The 18,643-nt window shown below is 42.0% G+C and overlaps 1 protein-coding gene across 25 annotated transcripts in view; it reads left to right on the plus strand.

The window, feature by feature from the left end:
• SH3D19 (SH3 domain containing 19) overlaps positions 1-18,643 on the plus strand; it is a 204,548-nt gene that overhangs the window by 173,198 nt on the left and 12,707 nt on the right. For all 25 annotated transcript variants that reach the window (XM_086346344.1, XM_086346345.1, XM_086346354.1 and 22 more), the window contains 6 exons: positions 6,109-6,170; positions 7,031-7,295; positions 11,583-11,651; positions 11,821-11,961; positions 15,497-15,569; positions 16,548-16,678. In XM_086346344.1, coding sequence (XP_086202470.1) covers positions 6,109-6,170; positions 7,031-7,295; positions 11,583-11,651; positions 11,821-11,961; positions 15,497-15,569; positions 16,548-16,678 — 741 coding nt within the window. The remainder of the gene's footprint in view (positions 1-6,108; positions 6,171-7,030; positions 7,296-11,582; positions 11,652-11,820; positions 11,962-15,496; positions 15,570-16,547; positions 16,679-18,643) is intronic.

An 18,643-nucleotide genomic window follows, 5' to 3' on the forward strand; every position in this document is an offset into this window, starting at 1 on the left:
TGTGAATTAACTCTGCTTATTATACATGCAAACTGATCTAATCATCTAGTGAAGAGAAATTTCTTTGATGGATCCATTAAATTGAATTAGCCAATATCAAGTTAATGAGAGTTTCCTGTAGGCTGGATTAAAATTTAGTGATCACTTGCATTTCAAAGTACTTGGTAATAAATTTTTATTAAAACTGGGCCAAGAAAACCCAAAAGAGGATGCTAGAGCTCCTGCCATAGAGTTGTTGAATGAGGGAAATCCCATACTTCCATGGAGAAAAAGTTACTTGAGAAGGTTACTGAAGGGTAGTAGAATGGAGCGAGACGATGACGAGTGGATATACTTAGCATTCACTGAGTCGTGGGCCTTATCAACCATAACGCTCTATTAAAATGTTAAGTATTACTCCATTTGGTGTTAAGCAATCCACAGAGCAACTCCAACATAGAAAAAAAAAGAAGAAAGAAAAGGAAGTCAGAATAAACTAAACCATCTGGAGAGGAAACTTTATTCATAACTGTTTATACCTCACGTGACTAGCATGACAGAAATCCCGCCCTGCAGTGTTTACAGAGGGTGGGGAGGGGGAGCTCCGAGCCCCCTGTGCTGTGCGGTAAAGAATGCGTACATAATAGACACGCTGGGTCTGAAGGAAGAAGAAAGAGAAAGAGATCACAGGTTAAATGATTTGGCTGAAGTCACGCACATAGATTTCCAGGGCCAGAAATTTATGACTGAGAAATTCCTTTTGTTTTAAGAATGACATACTGAGTGAATTTTAGACCAGAGGCCAGAAAGCCTTCAGGTGTGGGGAAAGATCTCTGGAAAGAATGTGTCACCAGTGTGATGACCCACGTGGAGAGGGTCTTTGACAGGTAAGTCTCCTGATGAGGCGCAGAACAAAGACCCTCTACTGCTTCTCCTGCCTTAAGAGCCAGGGAATTTTCCAACTCATGACAAGATGGCTGTCCTTGCAAAATCTCAGTCCTCACTTAAACGATAAGGGACTCCAGGGTGAGAAACATCAGGAGGCAGTGGCGCCATTCTGTCACAGGAGCACACTCCTCTGTGGAAACCCAGGGTCTGCCAGCCAGCGCAGGAAGAGAGCTGGGGGATGTGGCCCAGAGGGTCAAGGTGTCTCAGCTGCAGCCCAGGAGCTCTCTGATGAGTTCAGGACGGGAGAAGTGGTATCAGTGCCTGGAGAAAGAAGAGAAGGCACATCTGCAGAGGCTGCTCAGTGATTCTAGCACCCAAGAATGCGGTTTTGGAAGAAATGTCTTTTGAATATACAGCAAGAAAGGGGGGAGGGGGCTGGAATTATTTTTAAGTTGAACATAAGAAACCATCCCAAGGAAGATGAACAAAAAGATGGCATCTGCGGGGCAGTCCAAACAGAAACACCAACTTCGCCCAGAACTAAAATGCTTGCCCAAACACATCAAAAGTCAAAGTTCAGGGATGTCAGAGCTAGAGGAAAACTGCACAATGCCAGTACAGAGAAGCTCCCTGCATGTGTGGAATACTGAAGAACAGGAAATCCCTAATCAGTAATCTTCCAAAGACTGTCAGCAGAAGCTGTGCACAAACCCGGACTTGACCGGACGCTGAGACCGTGGCCCCTGCGGGAACCAAGCCCCTCCTCTCAGTACACGAAGTCTGTGCACTGCAGCAGTGCCTTCTGGAATGTGCCGAACAGCCCTGGAAGATTCGAGTATGCTCCCTTTTTTTCTGATTTATTTCTCAATTCAAAATTGAGAAATTAGAGAGATATTTAAGATCTCCCGTAAAGATATATAAACCACCCAGAGAAAACTGCAGCTAATATTTGGTAGAAGATTAGGATTGTGTGGTATGTCTTTATTAAAGTACATCATCTATAATTTTCTATGTCAAATTTATACATCTTTTTTTAATCTGCCCTTAATTATTAAGTAATTTTGAAGAAAAGATATAAGAGTTCCTACCTATCAGCTAGAGTGTTTTTCTCTTTGTTTCAGTTTTAAAGGTGGCCAAGGAAGTAAATGAGTTTTTCAGGTATCATAGCAAGATTTGTTGGGAAGCATATAGGCAGTGTATTTATAAGGCATGGATGATGGTTTGTAATATTGCAGGGTTTATGAGCTGGTGACTTGCCTCACTACATTAACTGAACTCATTAGTGAAACCAAGTTTTAAGGGCAAGCTTAATTTGTTTTTTAAAATGGGATTATAAAACATTGAAACATATTCAGATGATCGCAGCTATTAGCAATTAATCATTTGGCATTTAAGGAAAAGATGTAAATATTCAGTGTGAATTACAAATCACAGAAGTGAGTTTTAACTCATTTGTAAGATGAGAAGGGGGAAAAGAGGCCAAATTAGCCCAAAGATTATCAATCTGTAGCTATATCTCCTTTACAGGAAAAAAAAAAGGAATGTAATTTTGAAGACCTAGCATTCCCCTCCCCTCAGGTGGTATTGGAAAAATATTATGTCCTGGATGTCAGTGGTCAGGGCTTAGAAAGTAGGAAAGTTGAAAAAAGAGACTCAATTAGAATTAGAAGAATTTAGTGAGGACTTTTCCCTTAAAATAAAGAATAGAAGTCTTGGCATTAAGAGCCTTTAACTTCTCATTCAACAGATGATCTGAAAAAGTTTTCCATGTTTTATATTCATTACCCAGTCCCTGGGCAATAACATGTTCAGAAAACTTATTTAATTAGCACAGTTTGAACCCCTTCTAGAGGAGTCTTCCTGTTGATCTCCACACTTCCAACTTCTCTCATCTACTTTCAGGCCAAACATTCCAACTCTCCCGCTCTTGTTTTTCACACCACCTCCCTTTGCTCTTTCCTCCAAAAATCTTCTCAGCACATCAACCCCTTCGCTCTAGTTGTATAGTTCAGTTCACTTCATTTCAGTTGCTCAGTCGTGTCCGACTCTTTGTGACCCTGTGGACTGCAGCACACCAGGCTTCACTGTCCATCACCAACTGCTGGTGATGCCATCCAACCATATCATCCTCTGTCATCCCCGTCTCCTCCTGCCTTCAACCTTTCCCAGCATCGGGATCTTTTCAAATGAGTCAGTTCTTCGCATCAGGTGGCCAAAGTATTGAAGTTTCAGCTTTAGCATCAGTTTTTCCAATAAATATTCAGGACTGATTTCCTTTAGGATGGACTGGTTGGATCTCCTTGCAGGCCAAGGGATTCTCAAAAATCTCCTCCAACACCACAATTCAAAAGCATCAATTCTTCAGTGCTCAGCTTTCTTTATACTCCAACTCTCACATCTATACACGACTACTGGAAAAACCATAGTCTTGACTAGATGGATCTTTGTTGGTAAAGTAATGTCTCTTCTTTTTAATATGCGGTCTAGGTTGACCATAACTTTTCTTCCAAGGAGCAAAGGTCTTTTAATTTCATGGCTGCAGTCACCATTTGCAGTGATATTACAGCCCCCCAAAATAAAATCTGTCACTGTTTCCATTGTTTCCCCACCTATTTGCCATGAAGTGAGGGGACCAGATGCCATGATCTTAGTTTTCTGAATGTTGAGCTTTAAGCCAATTTTTTCACTCTCCACTTTCACTTTCATCAAGAGGCTCTTTAGTTCTTCTTTGCTTTCTGCCATAAGGGTGGTGTCATCTGCATATCTGAGGTTATTGATATTTCTCCCAGAAATCTTGATTCCAGCTTGTGCTTTATCCAGCCCTGCATTTCTCATGATATGCTCTGCACATAAGTTAAATAAGCAGAGTGACAATATACAGCCTTGACGTACTCCTTTCCCGATTTAGAACCAGCTGTTGTTCCATGTCCAGTTCTAACTGTCGCTTCCTGACCTGCATACAGATTTCTCAGGAGGCAGGTCAGGTGGTCTGGTATTCCCATCTCTTTCAGAATTTTCCACAGTTTGTTTGTTGATCCACACAGTCAAAGGCTTTGGCATAGTCAATAAAGCAGAAGGAGATGTTTTTCTGGAACTCTTGCTTTTTCGATGATCCAACGGATGTTGGCAATTTGATCTCTGGTTCCTCTGCCTTTTCTAAATCGAGCTTGAACATGTGGAAGTTCACGGTTCATGTACTATTAAAGCCTGGCTTGGAGAATTTTGAGCATTACTTTACTAGCGTGTGAGATGAGTGCAATTGTGCGGTAGTTTGAGCATTCTTTGGCATTGCCTTTCTTTGGGATTGGAATGAAAACTGACCTTTTCCAGTCCCATGGCCACTGCTGAGTTTTCCAAATTTGCTGGCATATTGAGTGCAGCACTTTCACAGCATCATCTTTGAGGATTTGAAATAGCTCAACTGGAATTCTATCACCTCACTAGCTTTGTTCTTCTTGATGCTTCCTAAGGCCTACTTGACTTCACATTCCAGGATGTCTGGCTCTAGGTGAGTGATCACACCATCGTGGTTATCTGGGTTGTAAAGATCTTTTTGTATAGTTCTTCTGTGTATTCTTGCCACCTCTTCTTAATATCTTCTGCTTCCTTTAGGTCCATACCATTTCTGTTCTTTATTGTGCTCATCTTTGCATGAAATATTCCCTTGGTATCTCTAATTTTCTTGAAGAAGATCTCTAGTCTTTCCCATTCTGTTGTTTTCCTCTATTTCTTTGCATTGATCACTGAGGAAGGCTTTCTTACCTTTCCTTGCTATTCTTTGGAACTCTGCATTCAGATGCTTATATCTTTCCTTTTCTCCTTTGCCTTTTGCTTCTCTTCTTTTCACAGCTATTTGCAAGGCCTCCTCAGACAACCATTTTGCCTTTTGCACTTCTTTTTCTTGGGGATGGTCTTGATCCCTGTCTCCTGTACAATGTCACGAACGTCAGTCCATAGTTCTTTACGCACTCTGTCTATCAGATCTAGGCCCTTGAATCTATTTGTCACTTCCACTGTATAATCGTAAGAGATTTGATTTAGGCCATACCTGAATGGTCTAGTGGTTTTCCCTACTTTCTTCAATTTAAGTCTGAATTTGGCAATAAGGAGTTCATGATCTGAGCCACAGTCAGCTCCCAGTCTTGCTTTTGCTGACTGTATAGAGCTTATTCATCTTTGGCTGCAAAGAATATAATCAGTCTGATTTCATTGTTGACCATCTGGTGATGTCCATGTGTAGAGTCTTCTCTTGTGATGTTGGAAGAGGGTGTTTGCTATGACCAGTACATTCTCTTGGCAGAACTCTATTAGCCTTTGCCCTGCTTCATTCTGTACTCCAAGGCCAAATTTGCCTGTTACTCCAGCTATTTCTTGATTTTCTACTTTGCATTCCAGTCCCCTATAATGAAAAGGACATCATTTTGGGTGTTAGTTCTAGAAGGTCTTGTAAGTCTTCATAGAACCATTCAACTTCAGCTTCTTCAGCATTATTGGTTGGGGCATAGGCTTGTATTACCGTGATATTGAATGGTTTGTCTTGGAAATGAACAGAGATCATTCTGTCGTTTTTGAGATTGCATCCAAGTACTGCATTTCAGACTCTTCTGTTGACTATGAGGGCTACTCCACTTCTAAGGGATTCCTGTGGTATAAGCTCTCTGCTTTCTCAAGCCTTGTCTGTTCCTACTCACATGCTCTCCTTTCAGGCCACTCCTTAAGTTTCTGTTATGTTCCCACTTCCTTCCAGTTCAAAACACATCACACAATGTGGAAACCAGCCAGTATAAGAGATTTGGCTTTTCTAGGTAAAACAAACTAATCACCACCCCACTTACTGTGTGTTTAAACTAGGAGCACTGCATATCTTAAGTATTGTCATGGGATAAATAAATGCCATATTTAAAAAGAATTCCCTGCAGTGCCTGCTTAAGTTGGTGCTGTGTAAGCTGCCACGAGTTAAGCATCTTCCTTACCTCCTTAGAACGTGCTGGCTGTGTCATCACCAGTGCCGTCGGGTGGGCCGTGGTCCACAGCAGCAGACCCCGGCCTCTTCCTCTCTCTCCTCAGTTGCATTGTGACAGGGACAGTGAGGACCGAGACGAGAAGACTCTTTTAATCTCCTTTCTGTAACTCAGCTACATTTCCACTTACAGATCTAGCCAAAAATTTGTCCATAATTCCTCCTGACAAGCTCTTGTTTCAGATTAACCTTAACTAAAAAGCATTCTCTGATTCTTTCAGGAATCTGACATTGCTGGTCAATCAGGAGGTTCTGGGCGAGGACCCCCAAGGTTGCCACCCAGGTAGGTAAGCGTGGGAAAACCTCTAAAAAGCCAGTTAAAGAAAATCTAATGACTCCAAGACCAGACCTTTTTCCCCATGTTGTTGGCCTTCTATCTTTTTTTAGAAATAAGTCACAAAGTTCCCCAGGCCACTAGCCCACAGTCTACTTCTGACAGCAGGTTGTAGGCATCTCTGTTTCTTGTTTAGCATAATCTAACCATTCACAGAGCACACACATGAATCTCTGTTGTTGTTGTTCAGTTGCTAAGTTGTGTCCAACTCTTTTTGACCCCATGGACTGCAGCATGCCAGGCCTCCCTGTCCTCCACCATCTCCTGGAGTTTGCTCAAACTCACATCCATTGAGCTGGTATTGCTATCCTATTTTCAGAATTAGCTTTCTTTGTTTTAATCTAAATTAGAGTTTTAATAATGATTCCTAGGACATGAACATTAGAGTTTGTTTTTCCCTTCCTAATAATCTAGAAGACCCCATCACATCTACATGATATCTTATTATAAGCTTTTCATCTCAGGCTTTGGTAGAAAGTGCTTAGTTTTCTGAAACAGTCATGGTGTGTTTAAGAGCAAATGGGGCCTTAGAGAGCTCATGATAGTAAATGCTTGTTTGTCTTGAACTAATGAATCTCTAGTGCAAGATAAGAGGAAGCTGGAACATCATGGCATTTCTTCTAATAATATAATGTTTAATGCAGCAGTCATTTGCTGAAAAATAGCATACCCTGCATGTTTCAGTAAATGGTGTTACATTAGCAGAAAGCTGCGTGCGTGCGTGTGTGTGTGTGTGTGTGTGTAAGAAAGGACAAAGCAGAACTACTATCAATCAAACACTGACTCACAGCTGCCACATTGAATTTCAGGCCTGTAAATGGAAAAGTCATACCAGCTCGACAGCCTCCTCCCAAGGGGGCCCCTGAGAGACCACCTCCCCCTAAACTTCCAGCAACCAGAACATCAAATAAAAAGCTGCCTTTTAATCGGTCTTCTTCTGACATGGATCTTCAGAAAAAACCAAGTAACTTGGCACCTGGACTCTCAAAAGCCAAGAGTCAAGTCTTTAAAAATCAAGATCCAGTACTGCCCCCGCGCCCCAAACCAGGACACCCTCTCTACAGGAAGTACATGGTAAATGTAACTTTTAAAAATGGTTTTGGTCCAGAGGTTTGTCCTAAAGTATATATAAGACCCCTGTTCCTTAGAAAAAGTTGGTGAGACAAATGTGTAATTGCCCCGTGATGCTAGAGTGCTTTCGACAAGTAGGCTGTGATAAACCTAAGTCTTTAAAGCACAGTTTAGGAAAAACTGTGGAAAAGGAAGCAGGGCAGACAGGGATTGCAATGTGCTATCTGGCTTGACCAAACAGAAACTCTGAAAAACCTGACTCAGTAGATTATACTGATGGGAGTATCTGACAGATATTATATTCACATCTCAGTATAGTTTGTATCTTAATACTCTGTGTGCCTTGCCCACAGAGTAAAATTTGAAGTGAAGTGGAAAGAAAGTTCTTATTAAAATGGTTTTTCCCTCATTTTCCACTTTTAAAAATCTGATTATCATGGTCCATTTAAGAGTTACCAGTTAGAAGTTTTCATCAATAATCAAGATAGTTGAGATATTAATTTTGTTCTCTCTGAATGTTTTTCTTCTCCTGTGACCTTAAGCCTTTGTCTTCGGAATTGACGTGTTCTCTCTACTTTGGTCAGGTTAACCTGATGAAATCTAGAGCAAATTAAAATGATAAGAAGCAGGAATGTTGGCACTTTCTAAACAATTGTACAACAGTAGCTCTTAACAAGAACAGCATTTATTCATTTCCTGTTGTTCTACAGTTCCATCATTGAGCTGGAAATTGTTCTCATTTTAAACCATTTAAGATTTTTTTCTCTCTTCTTAAGGGAATGATATAGACAGAAAAGAAGGAGGTAGGATATTCATATATATTCATATTTATTTAAACTGATAACATTTTAATTGGGATAGGGTTACTTAATAAAAGCAGCAGCTGATGTGTTGAGTACTCATGAGTCAGGCATTGTTTGAAGCACTGCCTAGATCTGATAGATAGAGTGCCTGATGAACTATGGAATGAGGTTCATGACATTGTACAGGAGACAGGGATCAAGACCATCCCCATGGAAAAGAAATGCAAAAAAGCAAAATGGCTGTCTGGGGAGGCCTTACAAATAGCTGTGAAAAGAAGAAAAGTGAAAAGCAAAGGAGAAAAGGAAAGATATAAACATCTGAATGCAGAGTTCCAAAGAATAGCAAGAAGAGATAAGAAAGCCTTCTTCAGTGATCAATGCAAAGAAATAGAGGAAAACAACAGAATGGGAAAGACTAGAGATCTCTTCAAGAAAATCAGAGATACCAAAGGAACATTTCATGCAAAGATGGGCTCAATAAAGGACAGAAATGGTATGGACCTAACAGAAGCAGAGGATATTAAGAAGAGATGGCAAGAATACACAGAAGAACTGTACAAAAAAGATCTTCACGACCCAGATAATCACGATGGTGTGATCACTGACCTAGAGCCAGACATCCTGGAATGTGAAGTCAAGTGGGCCTTAGAAAGCATCACTACGAACAAAGCTAGTGGAGGTGATGGAATTCCAGTGGAGCTATTTCAAATCCTCAAAGATGATGCTGTGAAAGTGCTGCACTCCATATGCCAGCAAATTTGGAAAACTCAGCAGTGGCCACAGGACTGGAAAAGGTCAGTTTTCATTCCAATCCCAAAGAAAGGCAATGCCAAAGAATGCTCAAACTACTGCACAATTGCACTCATCTCACATGCTAGTAAAGTAATGCTCAAAATTCTCCAAGCCAGGCTTCCAGCAATATGTGAACCATGAACTTGCTGATGTTCAAGCTGGTTTTAGAAAAGGCAGAGGAACCAGAGATCAAATTGCCAACATCCGCTGGATCATGGAAAAAGCGAGAGTTCCAGAAAAACATCTCCTTCTGCTTTATTGACTATGCCAAAGCCTTTGACTGTGTGGATCACAGTAAACTGTGGAAAATTCTTCAAGAGATGGGAATACCAGACCACCTGATCTTCCTCTTGAGAAATTTGTATGCAGGTCAGGAAACAACAGTTAAAACTGGACATGGAACAACAGACTGGTTCCAAATAGGAAAAGGAGTACGTCAAGGCTGTATATTGTCACCCAGTTTATTTAACTTACATGCAGAGTACATCATGAGAAACGCTGGACTGGAAGAAACACAAGCTGGAATCAAGATTGCCGGGAGAAATATCAATAACCTCAGATATGCAGATGACACCACCCTTATGGCAGAAAGTGAAGAGGAACTAAAAAGCCTCTTGATGAAAGTGAAAGAGGAGAGTGAAAAAGTTGGCTTAAAGCTCAACATTCAGAAAACGAAGATCATGGCATCCGGTCCCATCACTTCATGGGAAATACATGGGGAAACAGTGGAAACAGTGTCAGATTTTATTTTTCTGGGCTCCAAAAGCACTGCAGATGGTGACTGCAGTCATGAAATTAAAAGACGCTTACTCCTTGGAAGGAAAATTATGACCAACCTAGATAGCATATTCAAAAGCAGAGACATTACTTTGCCAACAAAGGTTCATCTAGTCAAGGCTATGGTTTTTCCTGTGGTCATGTATGGATGTGAGAGTTGGACTGTGAAGAAGGCTGAGCGCTGAAGAATTGATGCTTTTGAACTGTGGTGTTGGAGAAGACTCTTGGGAGTCCCTTGGACTGCAAGGAGATCCAACCAGTCCATTCTGAAGGAGATCAGCCCTGGGATTTCTTTGGAAGGACTGATGCTAAAGCTGAAACTCCAGTACTTTGGCCACCTCATGCGAAGAGTTGACTCATTGGAAAAGACTGATGCTGGGAGGGATTGGGGGCAAGAGGAGAAGAGGACAACAGAGGATGAGATGGCTGGATGGCATCACTGACTCGATGGACGTGAGTCTGAGTGAACTCCGGGAGTTGGTGATGGACAGGGAGGCTTGGCGTGCTGCAATTCATGGGGTCGCAAAGAGTCGGACACGACTGAGCGACTGATCTGATCTGATTTATTCCTCACATCAACCCTGTGAAGTGGATACTATTATTATGTCTGTTATGCAAATGAAGAAAATAGTACTCAGAGAGATTAAATGGCCTGTCCGGAATCACAAAGCCAGTGATGGTGGAGCCACGGTTTGAACCCAGATTGACTGGTCTAAGCCCATGCTCTTTAGCGTTAAGCCACACTAAGGAAACAGTGTTACAGGGCTTCCCTGGTGTCCAGTGTTAGGACTCCACACTTCGCCTGCATGGGCGTGGCTTCAATCCCTGGTTGGGGAACTAAGCTCTCACAAAGCCCAGCCGGTGTGGCCAAAAAAAGAGAAAGAAAATCATGTTACTAATTGTAAAGTCTGTACTCACATTGGCTGTTCCATGTTAAGAGCCTCACTGGGGGTATCAAATTTTGCTTATCGGTCTTAGCATAGCTATATAATGTCAAGAAAGCATTTGAATAACTTAAAAGTGAAGTGAGAGTGAAAGTCTCTCAGTTGTGTCCAACTCTTTGCGACCCCATGGACTATATAGTCCATGAAATTCTCCAGGCCAGAAAAGTAAAGAAATTAATAAATCAAAATGATGATATATTAGAGTAGTATGTCTCTTTACAAAGTAACTCCTCAAACCCCCCATCTGTCCTGTGGCTGCCCCACCATTAAATTGCCCCCCAGGGTCTCTGCACCCTGGCGCTCTGACAGCTGCTGCGCGCCGCCCCACCCTCCCTGCTCCTGGGGCCGCGCCCGTGCGCTGCGTGTCTTTGCTCCCTTTCCTTGCTGTACGTGAGCTTGTGTGATCACATCTCCTGGGCTGACACGTGCTCATCAGCTGGAATTTACCAAGGCAGGGAGCAGAGTCCTCTGGCCAGAACAGCCGACAGACGTAAAAGCCATTCTAGGATCAGACAAGGCTGAGTGACCAGGAATGACTGAGGTCAGGCAGTGAAATGGGTTTAAATAGACACTTGCGCCAGAGAGACTGCAGGGAGAGAGATTAAAGGCAGGTAGAAGCAGCCTGTCCAGTCCCCCGTCAGCCCCTGAACTGCAGGCCGAGGCCAGTGCCGAGCATTCACCCTCCTGGTGCTCTGGGAAGCTGGTGGAGCAGGCCTTCTCGGTTGTGACTGAAGGGGCACCTTAGGCTGCCCTCAGCCCCCGAGTCCTGTGTGCTCAGCCCCAGGCCCCCGAGGACTCTGCGTGTCCTGAGAAGCGGCAGCCCTGCCAACGATCCTGAGCTTGCGGAAGCTGAGGGAAGAGTTTACCTGCTGGAAGTTACGCTGCAGGCGCGTGTGCCAAATCCCCACCTGATCGGCCTCTTAGGACGCAGTTATTTGATTATGAATAATCCTTTATATTGGTTTATGTTCAAGCTGTCTGTGCCTCATGGAATTGCCAATGAAGATGTCATCCCGCAAAACCCTGGAGAACTTTCTTGTAAGGTAAAGTAGAGCTCCTTCTTTACTGACAAGTTTTTTAAAAAATTTGCTGGCCTCTGCTACTGTTTTACACATTATTAAATGCTTTAGGCTCCAAAGATTAAAATGTGGAAAAAGTAATAATGTTTTATTAAATAATAATTGCTTCAGAGAGTGGTATTGTACCTTACAGCGTGGGGACGTCCTGGTGATACTGAAGCAGGCAGAAGGTAATTACTTGGAGTGCCAGAAGGGAGACGATGCCGGCAGAGTTCACCTGTCTCAGATGAAGATCATCACGCCGCTTGATGAACATCTTAGCAGCAGACCAAATGTGAGGAATTGATACCGTACCATCCTCATATCACACATGGCAGCACATTTCATAGAACTATTAATTATAGCTCATCCTCAGGTTTTTATTAGCACGTTTATTTTAACCAGAGTAAAAATTACAGTAGCGTTTTATTCCATTTTAAGAATAAATTACTTCTAAGAGACTTGCCGCTGCCAGACTAATCACTTTGATACAGAGTGACTACCGGGTGGCTTGCCTTCCTCGTATCATGCTGACTTACAGCATCCAAGACACGTAGTCATTAATTTTCAACTGTGAGAGCTATTTACTTTTGAAATAATGTAAATACATTTACCAAAGTACTAGAGATTGGTTTTCTAGCAGAATGGATAATTATTTTAAGGAGGGCCCTATAAAGGCTGACATTAAAACACTTCCCAGTAAGATTTAAGGTGAGTATAGACCTTGTTTCTCTGATCATAGGTCATAAAATAATGAAATGAAATGTTACAACACTCTGAATTCACTATTTAGGCCTAACAAATCTGTGGAGCCTAGGAGAATACAATGATTATTGAAGGTCATTTGTTGAGCAAGAAAAATGCCATTGAACAATTTACAGAGGCATATTTTTTAAAGAGCTGCTTAGGGTACCCAGTTAAATTTTCACTGTCTTAGGTAATGTGGCGAACATGAAGAATGAGACCTATCAGTCATTAGGCCAAGTTAAAGTCTTTGGTTTGCCATCATCCTAGTTTGCATAATCTCATCCAGTTCTTCTTGGAGGGCAGTCTGTCATTTGAGGTTTGCCAAGAAACTAAAGATTCGAGTTTCAGAGAGCAGAGAAGATATGTGTTATGCTGGCCACAGCTGGAATGGTAACATTTCTGACTTCAGCCTCGTGGGGAAAGCTCTTCTGTCGCTCACTTTCTCTTTGTTTCAGGAAGCATTACCCATCTGTGACCACTGTTCTGCCTCTCTTTTGAACACGTTGGTGGGTAGCCATGGGGATTGTACTGCCGGAAAGCTTTCCTTGATGACAAACAGAAGCTGAAAAAATTACAGCTTATTCTTTATAAACACTCACGGTTTTGTCCCTTGGAACATTACCTTCCTCATGCTTGTGCCATAGACTTGCAGAAAGGTGACCACCAGTGACCCACAGCTGGTGAAACCCAAGTGGGGCCTCTCTCAGGCTCTGGGTCATGGCTAACATTACCCTTTTCAGAAAAGTAAAACCTACTTGAAAGCCTAGTGTGAAGGTAAATATCCCTAAAACTGTGTTAGGCTCTCCCCTGCCTTAGTCAACAGAAGACATTGCACTTTATGAGTTAAGGCCGGGCTGTCCGAGCAGGGAGGCAGGGATTGTCACCTCGCATGGCTCCCACAGCTGCGGGTCTCACTTCCCCTCCCACCACCGGAGGCAGTGATCTGACCTCTCTGAACCTCATTTTTTAAATGTGTGAAATAGATATGAGAATCCTCAGAGTTGATTATAGAATTGATTTATCATTATGATTCCATTTATATGAAAGTTCAGAATGAGTAAATCCAGAAGGTAGATTTGTGGTTGCCCAGGGCTGGGGGAAGGTGAGGGGGAGTGATGGCCAATGGGTGGGAGGCTTCTGGAGGGATCATAAATGTGTCCTAAAGTTAGATTGTGGTGATGGTCACACAATGCTGTGAATATGCTAAAATTAGGTACACTTTAAATGCTTGAATTTTATGGCAAGTGCCTTATATCTCAAAGATCCTTAAAAAATTAAATGAGCTAATTAATTTAGGTAATTTAGCACCTGTAAGGTGCTTAGTATAGTGAATAGTGCATAGTGGGCAAACAGCGTATATTAACTATTCTCATTACTCATTAGGATTAGCTATTATAGTCATACTAGGAAGAACTTTGAAATATGTTAGATTTTCCTCCCAGATACCCCCTCTAATGGTGTGTTCCTGCCCCTGAGTTGTTCCTGCCCCTGTGGCCAGCCCCGTTCGCCTGCCCTCTCGCCCTTCACCTGCCAGGCCAAGGTGATGAGCAGCATCAAGGGGACAGCCGTGCACAGGAGGCGGGGAGGGGGAGCAGGAGGCACAGGCTGCCTGTGGTCCCTCCTCCACCCGTTCGGCTGGTGTGTAGGCCTCGGTCCATCTGCAGGTCCATGTTTATGTTTGGTGTGGGGTAGGCCTCTGCCTTCACTTTTTCCAGATATAAAGCCATCTAGCCTAACACCATTTATTGGAGCAGTCATCCCTTTGTCTACAGACGTAAATCAGAAAAAAATGAAAACCACACATATACTAAATTGGATAAATAGTAATTTTTAAAGCCCCTCCAGGCTTCACATATCTCATAGTTCCTTTCCACAATCCCTGAAATTCCCATTATGCCCATTTATTTAAGAAAAAGCACTAAGCAGCCTCTAAGAAAATGTCGGTGTTGCTTTGGTAAACTAACACACCAAGCTGCCTTAGCCCTTCCTGTATTACGCTCAGCTGACGTGAGAGAAGGCAGCGTGCCTCCACAGCTGCCTTACAGTTGATTCAGAAAAGAGCTGCGCAAAGGAGCTGCAGGGCGGACGTGGAGGGAGTGGGCCATGACCCCTGAGGTCTGAACATCATGGTCAGGAGAGGGGCAGTCCCTGATGGGCAGGGGCCATTAAAGGAAGGAAGAGACGAGAAAGGCACCAAAAAATCACTTTCATTTAAGAATCAAAGCAATTAAGTTATAATTCCAAATAATATCCGTCAGTCAGACTGGATGGTGATGATGATGTGGATAACAACTGCTTGTCATTAAGAAACAGGCACTCTTCAAATGTGGCTTCTCCTCTGGCCAGTCTAAGCAGCTGGTTAGATGGGTAGAGAATATTGAATTCTCTTTGCTAATTTACTTAGAATTACTATTGAATAAACCATTCAGATTAAATAGAAAATCCAGGCCAGGCATGGGAGGTAGCATTGGCTTTCAAATTAGAGAAGGCATTCAGTTAAGTGGTAATAAATGAAATGGATTTTACTTTTTGTGAATTATACTTTTGTAAAAGTCATTAGCTCTTTTCATTATTAAAGGCAAGAGTGTAAATTGCAGAACTTCCTTCTTTTTCCATCTTAATGAAGAGAATACTTTTAAGGTCTTGTTCTTAAGGTTTAGTCCTGATCATAGTTTATGGAAAAAGCGATCCCTGAAAGGTGAAGTGGTAAAAATGACTACCTCAGGGTAGAGTAGATGCTGCTTTAAAACACAAAAACAACCGACAAAAGCTTAAGTTTAATTTCCTTTTGTTTACTCTCTCAGTTTAAGAAAAATGCTGGCTGCTGCTGCTGCTAAGTCGTTTCAGTCGTGTCCGACTCTGCGTGGGGGCTATCATAATTGAGATAATTCTCCTCCAGCAGGGACTCATACCTTTTCCACTTGGTCATGATTCTCTTGTTTGGCTCAACTGTGTGGTTTGCATCTTGTACTCATAATTGTGTCAAGAGGACCCCAATGAGGAAAAAAATAATGGTCTCTGAGTGAATAATGAACCCAGTGTTCATCATGCACACCGCACTCACTGCTCTGCTTCTCCCTCAGGACCCAAGCTGCCCTCAGAAGCCTGTTGACAGTGCTGCCCCTCATGCCATCGTTCTTCATGATTTCCCAGCAGGTGAGGACACAGATGATACAGTGGTAGAACCTTCGGATCCAAGATCGGGCATCCTCCCAAGGTTAACCTCTCAAGGACGTCTGTCCTCACTTTCTGTACCCATGGAGCCCTGGACTGGACAGGCCATCTTATCCATCACCCCACCTTCAGGAAGAGTTGACTGCACCCAGCCATGCCAGAAGGCTTACCTGCACACCCTTGCTTTTGATACTCCCTGTGAGAGAGAGAGGAGAGAGTGTTCCCCTTACACAGGAACAAATAGCAGCTTGCCTACCAGTTGGAAGCTGTTTAACTCTTTCCCAACATAATGAAATTAATTCAGCTTTAATAAGTGAAGTTCTTTTCTGCTAAGGGTTGTAAAACCAACGCACATAGCTCAGCTATTGCTGATGAAGTGAAAACACACATTTTTGTAATCAATTTTAAAGTACCTTTTATATCCAAGGATTCAAATAAAATAAATTCCAGATTTATTTATAACCTTTTTTTTGTCCACTTGGTAGACTGATTTTTATTTCAGTGTGAGTAAATTTATATGCTGAAGAGCAGTAGGACTCCCTTAGTATTTTGAGATTGAAATGATTTTTTAGCATGGTTGAGAATCATATGAATATTATACCGTGTCTATAAATTGTTTCGTGTTTCATTGTTAAAATATGTATTCAGCAGACGTTTATATTGGCACAGAAGAATCTCTGGCAAGTGCAATGTTTTGTGTGTGTGTGTGCTTAAACAAGCATTCCCTATCACTCAGTGCCTGGTAAATATATCTCATTTGATCTTAAAAGGGGAAACTCATAATAGCAATATCCAGAAAAAAAAATATTTTTAAAGTCAATTCAATTAGTATAATCTGTTCTCAGAATCGGTAGAACATACCGCCTTGGTGGACAGAAGTAAATGCCACTCTGTGCTCTGCTTTATTCAGCTCTGCAACCAGGGTAACTGATCATGCATCATTATAATTTTACCATACAGAACAAGCTGATGATCTGAGCCTCACTTCTGGAGAGATTGTTTATCTTCTGGAAAAAATAGATACAGATTGGTACAGAGGGAAATGTAGAAACCAGACTGGTGTATTTCCAGCCAACTACGTCAAAGTGATTGTAAGTAGATCGTGCATGTTGAAATTGGTCACATATTCAGTGGAGTCTATGTAATTCACAGTTTGAAAAAAATAACCAGATGCCTAGATTCTTGGCTTCTGGTTCTGTCTCTTCCATTAATTCGTTTAGTATTTGAAAAATTCAGAAATAAAGGTTTGTTCAACTAGGTAGTAGTTAATTATTAACATATTATGGAGCATTAGAACTTAATGCTTAAATGCTATCTGAAATCCTAAGGTAAAAAGCTACTGCAGGTCCACTGGTGAATCAGCTATTCTTGGAGGGTTGATAAGCACATGAGGGTATATGTTAATTCTCTGAAACATTCAGCAAACAAGAATTAACGATACTGGATTGTCGTATAGGAATGTTTGTTCTCCAAGGTTATGGTACCACTTCTCTTTTTCTTTGGAGTGCATTTCATTATTGATTTCTTTCATTCTTTCCATCCCCATTCATTTCTGTCTTTAAAAAAAAAAAAAAATATATATATATATATATATATAAGATTTCCCTGATGGTCCAGTGGTTAAGAATCCACCTTGCAGTGCAGGGAACAGAGGTTCAATCCTTGGTCTGGAAAGATCTCACATGCCTTGGGGCAGCTAAGCCAGTGCACCGAACTACCAAGGCCAAGCTCGAGAGCCTATGTGCCCCAACTGCTGCAGCCCACGTGCTGGAGCCAGTGCCCCACAGCAGGAGAAGCCAGCGCTCCACAGCAGGAGAAGCCAGCACAGTGAGGAGTCCGTGCACTGCAGCTGGAGAGTAGCTCCCACTCACTGCAGCTAGAGAGAGCCCACACAGCACAAAGACCCAGTACAGCCATAAACAAATAGATTAAAAGATTCTTCTTTAAAAAAAAAATAGATTTGGCAGTACTAAAGTACTTTCATTGGAGGGAATGGTTTTTCACTTAATAGTTTCAAATCTGACTGAGAAATACTATATTAAAGTGTCATAATTTTACACACCCTCACAGCCTACCTGGTGAAAGCAGACCCCTGTGGTAGAGCCCTGAGTGTTAAGCCCGGGTGGCTGAGAAACACAGAGATGAACTAAGACTGCCACGCGAGCATTTACATCAGTGGGAAGAGAATGACTCACCTGCTGATATGACTTACTGATACTGAAAGATATCAATAAAGCTAGCTTAAATAGTTGAACATGAGCCGCTTATTTGAGGCGGGGAAGCAAATGATTTTCCATCAGAAACTTAGCAAACAGACATAACAGATAACCTATGTTTTTCAAGTATAAATGAGATTGAGTCTCTTGAATTACAAAATGTGGGTCTTCCAAGTAGTCTGATGTATAAATACCCTGATTCTCTGGAGAAACCCAACCACATTCTCTACATTAACATTAAGAATAATGTTGGTTTAGCGCTCTTCCCCATTTTTCTTCTGCCCAGTGTGGCAGTGCTTGAAAAAGCACAGTTACCACACTGAAATCAGCCACACTGCATTTGCCACATTATTGGTGTGTTATTTCTAAGCCTGCAAGTTTAAAAAATTGTTTTAAAACTTCAAACTTTTGGAATTCATCAAGAAGGGCACTGCTTTATTTAATGTAAATCTCAAAGCTTTAAGTAGTTTTCCGACTTAGTGCATTATGGTCAAATATTTCATCACAACTTAGCTCTGCTGAGCCTTGTAGATGAGGTATTATATAACGTGCTCACCCCTAGATGCTCCCTGAGTGCTAAGTCCTCTCTTCCTTCCCTACTTACAGTGAAGGGGAAAAAATGGCCCAGAGTTATGAAAAGGGAGAGCTTCACAAGTTTGATTAAAAGGTTTTATTTGGGGTCATGGAAGTATTGCAGAGTTCTACCAACACTTTGGCTAGGCGTCTAGATAGTACCTATGCCTAGTTTCTGTGCTAAGCCCTCCTCACCTGATGTTTTCAACTTAGGGGATGTGAGCTGGAGAGCCCCAGTTAGGTGGGAATGGCATAATGTGCTTATTC

The sequence above is a fragment of the Bos grunniens genome, chromosome 17 (genome assembly GCF_055505025.1).
Source record: "Bos grunniens cultivar Pamir isolate PY7600 chromosome 17, Bosgru_T2T1.0, whole genome shotgun sequence".
Classification (NCBI taxonomy): Eukaryota; Metazoa; Chordata; class Mammalia; order Artiodactyla; family Bovidae; genus Bos; species Bos grunniens.